This window comes from Salvia hispanica, chromosome 6 (genome assembly GCF_023119035.1).
Source record: "Salvia hispanica cultivar TCC Black 2014 chromosome 6, UniMelb_Shisp_WGS_1.0, whole genome shotgun sequence".
NCBI lineage: Eukaryota > Viridiplantae > Streptophyta > Magnoliopsida > Lamiales > Lamiaceae > Salvia > Salvia hispanica.
In genome coordinates, this window is record NC_062970.1 from 9,608,190 (window position 1) to 9,620,289 (window position 12,100).

At 35.9% G+C, this 12,100-nt stretch overlaps 1 protein-coding gene across 2 annotated transcripts; it reads left to right on the forward strand.

The window, feature by feature from the left end:
- The first annotated feature begins 2,087 nt into the window (after positions 1-2,087).
- Positions 2,088-10,536, forward strand: LOC125196077 (probable polyribonucleotide nucleotidyltransferase 1, chloroplastic). Of its 2 annotated transcripts, XM_048094440.1 has the most exons (16): positions 2,096-2,212; positions 2,282-2,473; positions 2,589-2,657; positions 2,869-2,975; positions 3,066-3,108; positions 3,246-3,329; positions 4,114-4,178; positions 4,282-4,438; positions 4,706-4,762; positions 5,221-5,334; positions 5,986-6,252; positions 6,710-6,784; positions 7,345-7,458; positions 8,058-8,150; positions 8,778-10,117; positions 10,212-10,536. In XM_048094440.1, the coding sequence occupies exons 1-15, from the start codon at positions 2,135-2,137 to the stop codon at positions 10,050-10,052; spliced, it is 2,790 nt and encodes a 929-aa protein (XP_047950397.1). In that variant the 5' UTR covers positions 2,096-2,134; the 3' UTR covers positions 10,053-10,117; positions 10,212-10,536. The 2 variants fall into 2 exon arrangements, with proteins under 2 accessions (XP_047950396.1, XP_047950397.1); XM_048094439.1 differs by having other exon boundaries at positions 2,088-2,473.
- The last annotated feature ends 1,564 nt before the right edge of the window (positions 10,537-12,100 follow it).

Genomic DNA, 12,100 nt, shown 5'->3' on the forward strand with positions numbered 1-12,100 from the left:
TTTAATGAATCTCATATTTTAATTAAATGAAAAAGTTAATTAAGTTTTATAATAAATAAATTAAAATATAAAATGAATAGAAATAAAATACTAAGGTAAGAGATGGTTAAAAGATAGAGGGTTGTATGTGTTCTCTCATGATTAAGAGATTGAGTAAAAAGTTGTGTGAGGCCCATTAATAATGAAGAGAAGAGATGAATAAGAGATAGAGTTGTTAATGGTCTAGTCTCACACAACTTTTTACTCCATCTTTTAATAAAGAGACAACACGTGCAACCCTCCTCTTATCTATCTATTATTTTCACTATTCATATATCTTACATCACTTTTTACCCAATCTCTTAACCAAGAGACAACACCTACAACACTTCTTCTCTTAACCATCTTTTATCTTAACTATTCACTATTTATTTTCTAAAAATGCATTTAATTAAAAGAAATTCACTTAAAATACATTATTTAAAAAAATGAAAATTACAAATTAAAATCCTAGAAATAAATAAATTACACAATCTAAATCCTAGAAATTAAAAATAATTACATAAAAAAATCCTAAAACATTATTTCGTCGACGACTATGGAGGAGGTTATTGTTGTTGCACAAGCAGCGAGGCGGGGCGGCATTAAGGGGGCAGCCAACTCCCCCTGCGAGCAACTCTGAGCCACCCACTTGCGGATTAAAAAATTCCAAAATTATTAAGATTTGACTTTAGGAATAAAATGATCAATCCTGATTTTCCATAATTGAAACTAGGGTTTTGGAAATCCAAATCGCGTGTTAGGAAGGTTCCGTACGAGATGTTGCGACATTGCATAGGTTGTCACTAAAAGTCTTAAACTCCAACCAACGTTGCATCACGACCGCTCCCGCAGGACGATTGCTCAACAATCGTTAAAACGAGTCTAGTGGTCAATAATCCGCATCTAACACTGACTTTTTCCGCCATCTGTCGCATGTTATTGGCATTTGTGCTCCCACTAAGCACACAACATGTTTTTGGTTACGGGTTCCACGCGCGATCGTCATTGCAATCGCTTCGCTTGAGCGCCTACGTCTTCTTCATTCGTCCCGTTAATCCTGTTATTCAATTCACCCATTCAACAATTCATATGCTAATACGAAACATTGAACGAATAAACACAAAAATCATGCTATTAATCCAAATCATTAGAGCCAAAAAACGAGCTTTAGTACCAATTGAAGGTTTGCAACGTACTCCCTCCGTTCTATAGTAATAGAGTCATTTCTCTTTTTTAGTAAAAGTCAACACATTTTTCCACACCTATTTTATTCTCTCTTACTTTTTTCTCTTTTCATCTCTCTACCTTTTTTATTCTCCACTTTATTCTTCATTTACTTAGCTCATCTAACACAATTTTTCTTAATCTTCATGCCGAAAAGAAATGCATCCATTACTATGGAACGTAGGGAGTAAGAATTAGAATTTAAATATGGCGATTATTAGATCAATTCCTTCTACTTTATTCTCTTTCTCATTTTTCTCTTCCCACTTTAACAAATCAATTTCTTAAATTCTGTGTTCAAAAGAAATGTCTTAACTACCTTGGGACGGATGGAATATTTTTTTATTTTGATAATTTTTCAATTAATTGACTAACCAATTGATTGGTTAATAGGCTAATCAAACATGGTTCAATTTCTGTACTAATATTAGGATAATTTATTTTTTTTCGATGAACTTGTCATTTTGATTAAGTAACCGAATCGACCGATTGACCACGCTTATCAGATGAGGCAAAGTTTGAGAGAGTAACACTATTATCTTTTATTCCTTAAAAAAACATTATTATTTTTTATTAGTAATAAATAGTGCCAAATTACTGAAATGACAGTTGGCATGTTTGAAATTATTTGAGATTCATGGCGGCTGGGCCCATTGACCCTGCTTTCTCATGGGTCCAAGCCCACACAATATTGGGCTGGCACAATGACCCTATTCGACTTGTTAGGCGCCTCCAAGCCCACAGATGAGTTAGTGCCCTAAAATTTAGAAATGAGTTTTAACACAAACTTTATTTTCTTTATTATTCCTTAATACTCGCAAAGACAAAGTGGATAAGCCTGCAAATAATATGCACACTTCACACACACACTGAAGGAGAAGAAGCGGCAATGTTGGCAGCCAATCCTAGTTATAGCTTCCACGCCCCTCTTTCCAAACTCAGAGCTTCCAATTCCAAGAAATTCAAAGTAAGTTCAAATTTTTCGTCGCTAGATTGCTTTCCTCCGAGGAACAGAATTCACATTTCATCCATTCAGCCATCAAATGATGTTCACCGGACTCATCCGAGAAATAGAAAAAACAAAATTAGCAGCAGCGGCAGCAGCAGCTTGTTCAATAGGTTTACTATTGGAGCTTGTTTAGCAGCACAGCCCGACATTCACAGCGTGGATGCTCCTCACCAGTCTTTTGCTCCTTACTCAGTTAAAATTCCCGTCGGTGATCGTCATGTAAGTGTTTAAATTTGTTACTTATGTGTTTGTTTCTTTGAAATTGGTTAGTTTGAATTTCGCGGGAGATAGGTTTAGTCAATTCTTTCCTCTGAATTTCGTTTGAATTTCACAGATACTTGTTGAGACAGGTCACATTGGGAGACAGGCTAGTGCTGCCATTACTGTTACAGATGGGGAAACTGTAAGTAATAGACTTTGTTAAAGTTAATTTTCTTAGTTACCATGAACAGCTGACACAATTGATTATGAAAAGAAGTCATCCCTTGTGTTTATCCATGTCTTTTGATGTCCCTATTTTGTGACTTATAACTTTAATGTAGTAGTACTAGTGATGATAAGGTTTAAATTGGTCTTTGTGTTTATGATTAAAATGGTTTGATGAATTATTGTAGGTTATCTACACAACTGTTTGTTTCAATGACGATCCCAATGAGCCTACAGATTTCTTTCCTCTTTCTGTACATTATCAAGAACGATTTTCAGCAGCTGGTCGTACTAGGTAATTTTTTTAATGTTCAGCTGTTTCCTTCTTATTAACTCCTAGCTTGATGTGGAAACTTATTTTTTCTGTTGTTCTGCCATTGAGCAGTGGTGGGTTCTTCAAGCGAGAGGGGAGGACAAAGGATCATGAGGTATTCCCGTTGCAGTTTGATGTTGAGGAACTTTTGCTTTAATGATTGTCAAGAATGTTTTAGAACTTTGGATGCTGTGTCTCACGATTTCTGTATTTTGTTGACCTACTAATGTTGTTAGCTATATCTTTTTTCAGGTTCTCATTTGTAGATTAATAGATAGACCTCTACGGCCCACTATGCCAAAGGGATTTTATCATGAAACACAGATACTATCATGGGTATGACCTTCATACGGACTTTTTAATGTACAATGTGTCCTTGATTATTTCATCTGGACGGTTTAGTGATTTTCAAATGTTTTTGACTTTATTATTTATCTTGAATATTTTGTATGGAAGACCTTATAGTGAATTTGCAATTTAGACACAACTTTTGAAACATTTCCATAAATACTCATCCTACTACATATCTTGTGCTCTACTTTAATGATTTAATTAATATTAAACATAAAATTATTAGACATAAGGATTGGGTTTGGGAGTTTGGTAAAATTGTTGGTGATATTTTGCAATTAAGCCCTTTCAAATCCATAGCATGTGTTTCAATTTAACTAATTTTAAATAAAAATATCAGAGCATAAGGAATGGTTTTGGACGTTCTGTAAAGTTGTTGGTGATATTTTGACTTACTTACATTCCTCATATCTTAATTGAGAATTTTATAAATTTGTTTACTGGACTCAGACTGTTACTTATATTGGATGGGTCTGAAACAAATTTTTTGATGGATTTGATATTTGGTGGAGTTTGGAATCTATATCTTTTGAGATGTGAATGTTGATCTTTTGAGATGTGAATGTTGCTAGTTTAGAATTTGGGAATAATTTAATATTCATCTTTAACTTCAGTCGATTCTTCCTTGTGTTCCAATATGAATCATGCCATTTTTCGAGACCAAATTTATGTTTTGTTTGTGTTTTCTGTCCATCTGAGTTCACTTGCCTCACTCAGGCAACATGAGTTCATAGCTAGTCGTTTGATCTTCTATTATCCCATGAGGCAGGTCCTGAGTTATGATGGTTTACATCCTCCAGATTCTTTGGCAGTGACAGCAGCTGGGATTGCAGTGTATGTTTGTCTTTTTTGTTCCCTTTTAGTGGCTTACTAAAGTTAACCATTTGAAATCTAACTAAGGTACATATATGCTTATGTGTGTCATTGGATTCAATAGAGCTCTCTCAGAAGTGCCAAGTTCTGGAGTTGTTGCTGGTGTCCGGGTTGGTCTTATTGGTGATAAGTTTGTTGTGAATCCAACTACCAAGGAGATGGAGGACTCTAAACTGGATTTGTTGCTGGCAGGGACAGAGAGTGCGATATTGATGATTGAGGTGTTACCAATTACTGTCTACATCTCTGAGTTCATTGATACATAAATAATTTTCTGTAAGCCTGTACATATGATTCTAAATTTCTTTTGAACATTCACGAGTTCTTGGTCCTACTGTTAACTAATTTATGTAAACTATATGTACCGATACAATTGTTCTGTTCTTGATGATTGGAGGAGTGAATTTAACATCTTGTCATCGGCTTTGCTTGCAAACTTTTCTGATCATATTATTTCTCTGAATGAATGGATCATCAATTCATCATAGGGATACTGCGATTTCCTGCCTGAAGAGAAGTTATTGGAAGCTGTTGAAGTTGGACAGGTGATTACATATCTATCATGTCATATCTTTGAGTTGGTTTCCTCCAAGGATATGATTTTGTTTTGAGGCTGTAGGTTGTTTAACAAAATTTCATTAATTAGTTTTTATACATTCATATTTAATGATTTTTTGTTAAACAACCTACAACCTCACATTAATAATTTGTGGCATCAATATACTCCTACTCCCACTTACTTGGGATCCAAATCTTGTAAATCTTGTGATTAATATTTCAATTCCTTTTCAACAAAAGTATCTTTGGTTTCACAAAGATGTTTCTGGATGGTTTATTCATCTCGTTGTTACTTTTCTAATGGAAATTTTGAGTGAAAAAAGAGATTGTTTTCCATGTTGCAATAATTGCAAGCTTCAATTATTTGTCCAACATGACACCATTGGCAGTTAAACCAGTGAAAGGTCTATGTTAGTGCAAATGTATTTATTATTTACTATGGCAGAGTGCTGTACGAGCTATATGCATGGAGGTGGAATCCTTGGTGAAGAAGTGTGGAAAACCCAAAATGGTGGATGCAGTCAAATTGCCCCCTCCAGAGCTATATAAGCATGTTGAGGTATGTTATCAATTACCTTTTATTCTGTCACTTGTCCGAGAGCGTTCTTTGTATTGCTTTCTTGTTCATATCTTTTTTCACTGTGGTAGATGTGGAAACATGTTCCTAGAGTGGAAAATGTTTTCTCCTTTTTGGTTTTATGCAAGATGAGGTTCTTTGTGCTGTAAACCTCGGCATATACATATGTGAGTTTTGTTTGATTCATTTTTTTTAATGAAAAAACCCAGGTAACTTTTGTCAAAATCTCTCTTCTAATTAGCCGAGAGCTTCTGAGACATACCAAGACCACGAAATTTAGCCTTGAAATGTTCAATTGGTAATTCAAAAGTTTGGAGCAATAATGCTTCTTTAGATGAAATCTTAAGCCATTGGTTTGGTAGAAGTTATCCATGGTAAGCTAGTTTTGGATTTTTGTCCAAGTATAGCGCTAACTATATGAACAAATATTTATTTTGAAGTTTATAAGTACATTGTCAACAAACATAGGAAATTTGACAATCTTGGGGCTGTTTTATTTGTATAATTTTGACGTTCTTTGCAAATGTTCTGGATGAGAATATGTAGTCACTTATGTTGTTTGTTGTCTTAAAAATGTGATATAAGGCATACGCATCCTCTAAGTTCATGACAGTGATGTTTCATAATGTTCAGGAAATTGCAGGTGATGAATTAGTTGAAGCACTACAAATAAAGGAGAAAATTCCAAGAAGAAAGGCATTATCGTCTTTGGAGGCAAAAGTTTTGAACATACTTACAGAAGAGGGTTTTGTTAGTAAAACTGAAGCTTTCCTTCCTTCTGAAGTGGTGTTGCCTGACTTGGTAGAGGTTGAAGATGAGGACGAGGAGGTTGTAGTTGATGGTGAAGTTGATGAAGGGGATGTCCGTATCAAACCTGTCCCGAAGAAGCCCGCCCCTATGGTAAGTCTTGGTCCTTGGAGAAACTTGATTGTGATTTCTTAGTAGATTTGAAGATGTGATCATCTGAAGTTGTGATGCAACTCACTTTGTCATTGGATGGCATGGCTGTACAAGAGGTTTATAGCAATGCCTGCCTGTAGATTGGTGAAATGCTTTGGGGATCTAGTTACACATCATAGATGTATGCTACTTCTAAGTTCTAACTACATATCCAGTTATTGTTATTTTATTGGGATAAATTAGCTAGACATGATTAGATGCTAAGCTTTTTTTATCATTAAACTGGGGCTTGCATGATAATTTTTCAGTAAGTTCATATTTTTATAGTAAAAAAGTACAGTTTTATAACTGACTAGTGGAACTTGAATTTCGTGCTTTACAATTTTGTCTGATAAGATCTTGTTGAATCTATTGGTATTTAATCGAATCAATTTTTTGATGTATGATCTTCTTATAGCTATACTCGGAGGTAGATGTGAAGCTAGTTTACAAAGAAGTTTCATCAAAATTCTTACGAAGACGTATTGTGGAGGTATGTTTGAAATTTAAATAAGCAAACCTGAATTAGTATCCATGGTTCCATCTCACTTGAAGTTTATATGAGATGTTGCATTATTGCTAAACCAGCTAATCATTTGTTCACCATTAATATGAACCCTGTAGTTTCTTGTAGATAGCAAGATCCTAATTAATCAAATAAAGATGTCTAAATAACATTTTTTCGTTGTACAGTTTCTTAATTTTATCGGGTGTGCTGTAATGCTGATAATAAAATTTGCATTAAATTTGAGTAGTGATAACATATGGTAGTATTATTTTGCTACACAAGGTGGTTGTAGCATTTTTTTTATCTTTTCCATTTTTTTTTATAAAAAGCAGAAACATATAAATAGAGGAAATGGATCTGTAGAGAGGACATGTTGAATAACGAAAGCATTCCAGCTAATTGTGCAATTTCAGCCCCTAACTATTTCTGACATATAGAAAGTCCTAAGTCCTTGCAATCTGAGATCCACTGCCCATTCTGTTGGAGTATGTCTTGCTGATATTTTACTAAATAGCTCCTCTGTCTTATCATACTTGATTTATCAGGGTGGAAAAAGGAGTGACGGCAGAAATCCTGAGGAGTTGCGATCGATTAATTCACGCTGTGGATTACTTCCCCGGGCACATGGAAGTGCTCTTTTTACGCGAGGCGAAACCCAGGTCTGGACCTTTTATTTGGTAGAGAGACTAATCATTTTTCCTTCTGCATAGTTCACGTTATTTTTTAATCGGCTGTTTGTACATGACCCTCATTGTATTTACTTGAACTTTATATCATCTTTTGAGGATTTTCATATTTATTTTCCCTTTCGGAGATCTTATGTACAATATTATCTCTCTCTTAGTATTCTTCTCTGATGCATGTAATTGATGCAGAATAGATTTATATGAGAATAGTTTCCAGCTTGCTGATGTAATTAATTAACGCCTTATCACATGTAGTATCTTAGGCTTCCTATAATATCTAAACAAATCATGCACCGTGGTTCTTGCAATGTATATTGTTCTCGATTTTCACCTGTCTTCTTCATTTTTGAAACTATTCAACTATTTACACAACTTGGTGCTATAAAACCTTATAGAAGAACAAACATAGAAGTAAGCAATAACCTAATATATAAGTTTTAATATCGAATAACAGATTTGAATATACACAGATTTTGATGTAGATGTGATGTTTCAAATATTACTTGAGTTGGCTGAGGCTCCACTAATAAACCTGTAGCTCTATTGATTTTTTTTCATTTTTTGCTTTGCAGTCATTAGCTGTGGCTACCCTTGGTGATAAGCAAATGGCACAAAGAATAGACAACCTTGTAGATGAAGAGGAGTTCAAGAGATTCTACCTTCAGGTGAGTTTCCCCAAAATGTTCATATATATCTTGTTGAAATTGTTAGATTTAGTGTAGATAAAAAAAAACACGTTAGTTTCTCCTAAAATGCTAACAGTTAGTATTAATTTATCTCATAATGCTGTCATTGGAACATCTTCTCTCATGCAATCCCACTCCTATCAAATCTATATTAATCTAGGATTTCCACAAGGGCTATATTCCTCTCAGCCATCTAGAAGTATATTTATTTTCTACTGATCTAGGCAAATGATTACATGTTACTAGTTCTGGGTAATCATACATAATGTTGAAGCTGACTAGTTTATATTCAGACCTTGTTTCCAGTGCTGGTCACTGGAAAATGCCCTAACTGATAATTTTCCATACCGTAAATATGAACAACATTTAACATCAGTCACGAATCAAGCTCATAAATTCATATTACATTGTAATATTTCTAGCTAGTAAGTCGTGCTGGATAGAAATATTATGATGTATTAAGATTATGGTTGATGTTGTTCAGTTGAAGTTTGTCCCCAGCCACTCTTCCTTTGATATAAATGAGGTGTATGCTCATTTGCTCCTTCACACATTTGCTCCTACAGTCATTTGCTTGATGTTCGCCGTTGTTGGTTGTTTGTGCAGTACTCCTTTCCTCCCTCGTGTGTTGGAGAAGCAGGGCGTGCAGGAGCTCCATCTAGGAGAGAAATTGGCCATGGAATGCTCGCTGAGAGAGCTCTGGAGCCGATATTGCCTTCTGAAGATGAATTTCCTTATACCATACGTGTTGAAAGCACCATCACAGAAAGCAATGGCTCATCAAGCATGGCCTCAGTATGTGGGGGTTGCTTGGCATTACAAGATGCTGGTGTTCCAGTCCGGAGTTCCATTGCTGGAATAGCCATGGGGATGGTCTTGAACACTGAGGATTTCGGAGGAGATGGCTCTCCGTTAATCCTTTCTGATATAACAGGGGGTGAAGATGCGTCCGGAGATATGGATTTCAAGGTTGCTGGAAATGATGATGGTGTAACTGCATTTCAGATGGATATAAAGGTTATAGGAATTACTTTATCAATCATGCGGCAAGCTCTCCTGCAAGCAAAAGAAGGCCGAAAGCATATCCTTGTTGAGATGTCAAAATGCTCTCCTCCTCCTTCAAAGAAACTCTCAAGATATGCTCCGATTATTCACGTTATGAAGGTGAATCCAGATAAAATTAACATGATCATAGGTTCTGGAGGGAAAAAAGTGAAGAGCATTATTGAAGAAACTGGGGTCGAGTCTATTGAGACGCAAGATAATGGCGTTGTTAAAATAACAGCTAAGGACTTGTCAAGCCTGGAAAAGTCTAAAGCCATTATTAGCAACCTGACGATGGTTCCGAAAATTGGTGACATTTACAAGAACTGTGAAATCAAAACAATTGCTCCATATGGAGTTTTTGTCGAAATTGCACCTGGCCGAGAGGGACTGTGTCATATCAGCGAGCTGAGTGCGAGTTGGCTTGCTAAGGCAGAAGATGCTTTTAAAGCTGGAGATCGTGTTGATGTCAAGCTTATAGAGATCAATGAGAAAGGACAACTTCGGCTGAGCCGCCGCGCGCTACTTCCAGAACCTAGCCCAGACAAGGGTAAACTGAAGAAGGCTTCATCAGCTCCTAATCTTGATATTAAACTTGACGATGTCGACCTTCCTGAGGATAGTAGTCCTGATGTGAAAGCCGTTGTCAGTGACAAAAATCAGACAGTAGAGGCTAAAACACCTACGGAGGATAAGTTTGTGAAGAAGTCTATAAGCACAGGAAAGGATGCAACTGAAACTAATAAAAGCAGGTCCAAGAGAACCAGTACCAAATCTGTCAGTACCCCCAAAACGAGCGAAAGTCCAGTTGTAAATGGAGAAGCGAAAGTTGGATAAAAGAACGCCAGGACCTTATTATACATGAGACTGGAAGATGGATGATGCCACTTGTGAAAAGAAAGGTATGCACCATCACCATGCATTCTGGGATTGATTATCTTTCAATTGTATCTTATCATTATAGTTTTGTAAACCCAGTTTTCTGTGTTTGAACAGTGACTGAACTAGTTTTCTGGATGGTAAGTCGCTACCAGATGTAATTTCAGCTTGTTTTTCTCAAAATCAGGAGTTCTGGCGCGAAAACACCCACCTGTCGAATGTAAGTAGCATGCCTCTCCTGCAGAATGTAAGTAACATGCCTCAAATGCATGAAAAAGGGGCGGTGCTCTGCATAATATAGTTATGGACAAGGGATGCCTTTGCTATCTCGGCACCATTCAGCTTGAGCTAAACTGCTATTTTGTCAGCAAAATTTTGACTGGTCCAGCGTGTTGATTATTACATGTTAGGCTATTTATTCAAACAATACGCTTTTAACTTATCGTGTCGTGCAGTGTTGTTGCTTGATTTTCTGTTAATGCTGCATGTATGGATTGGAATGATGCAGTGATACTGCCAAATTCAACTAGGTAGTCAAGAAGCTCTGTTTTGATGCCAGAAAAAGCTCCTAAACAATACACATTTTAGAGATTTATCAAATACAGCCTAGAAAAAGCATATCTGAATCTGGACACATTATGATTCTTTACTTTCTTTAAGCAAGGTAGTTAGTTGTGTGCAAAAATATGCTAAATCAAAAATCTTACATGGTTGTTTTTTGCTAAATAAGATGGCGTAGCATATTTGTAAAAACAGATGTTGAATTACCTTTCATCTATAATTGGACTTGTTTATTTCCTTCTTTTTTTGACACTCTGTAAATAAATATGTAGATTTCAATTACTATCTGTATCTTAAGCTGTCAATGGGGATTTCCGTAATCTATCTATTCTATATAAATGAAAGTGATTTGAAGAGAAGGAACACAATTAATTGTATTCACTATTATCATATCAAAACTGAATAAATAAAATGAAATTTGCGTCTCCTGCTATTAAATACGGGTGGTCGCAATTTCTCAAGCTGTAGCCAGGAGTTTCTCTTCCTTCCTCACTTAGGTCAATTGATACGAAACCACACGAAGAACTCCAATCGATCACTACCTCCATGATTTGATGCAACTTACACTAAAACCAAATACACAAATCGATAGAACGAATGAATAGGAACTGCATTGATTTGATGATGAGAAATTACACGTGGAACTTCAAATGTAAATAGAAACGAAAGATACAATGATAAGATGAACACAATACATTCAAAGGAGAAGCGCCGGATTCTCATGATGACCACAACTCACAAGCTCACACAATTTTCATCAATAACTCTTGAGGGAAAGGGTCTCTCTATACTCATAAGCTCTCCTTCTCTCTCCTTTGCATTAATGCCCTTCAACTTTCCCACTCTCTCATTTCTGTTTGATTTGCTGATTCCGTCGTGTCTTATTCCTCTCCACCTCAGCTTGTATGATTCATAACAATATTCTAAGGGCTCGTTTGGTAGCTATGTCATGTTTCGACTAGACATGATACCATTGTGTTTGGTAGCTAAAGATAGTTGTGAGTTATCCTATTTAATTGTTTGGTACAATAAGTCACAATAAGGATAAAAATTAGAATTGTCTAAATTATCCTTATTAATTTAACTTAGACTAAAACTATTATCTTGCTGTTGCTGCACTTCTCTCTTGGAAACAGAATGTCCATCTGAGAGCTGCTATCGGGCTGTTGTTGTTGTTGATCTTCTACAGTATGAATGCTCAACTTTTAGATATCATAGTTGGGCAACTTTTTCTCAATAATTGGGAAAAATAGAAATAGGAACACAACAAATGACTAAATCTGGTCTCCAGAAGAATGCTTTGATGTGTATTTTTCTCAAGATGCCCAAAGTTTTACAAAAAACTGCAAACAAAACGCAGTCAGTAGCTGCAATGTGTCCAAGATCTCTCAATTTGTCACACAATGACAGATTGGGGAAATAGGCTAACAAATTGGTGAGGCAGA

What these genes read in the sequence shown, in the direction of transcription:
- LOC125196077 (XM_048094439.1), top strand. Translation starts at nt 2,135, where the DNA reads ATGTTGGCAGCCAATCCTAGTTATAGCTTCCACGCCCCTCTTTCCAAA. An exon ending in CTGTTACAGATGGGGAAACT is followed by an intron (nt 2,658 to 2,868) that starts GTAAGTAATAGA and finishes GAATTATTGTAG; the next exon opens with GTTATCTACACAACTGTTTG. An exon ending in TCAGCAGCTGGTCGTACTAG is followed by an intron (nt 2,976 to 3,065) that starts GTAATTTTTTTA and finishes GCCATTGAGCAG; the next exon opens with TGGTGGGTTCTTCAAGCGAG.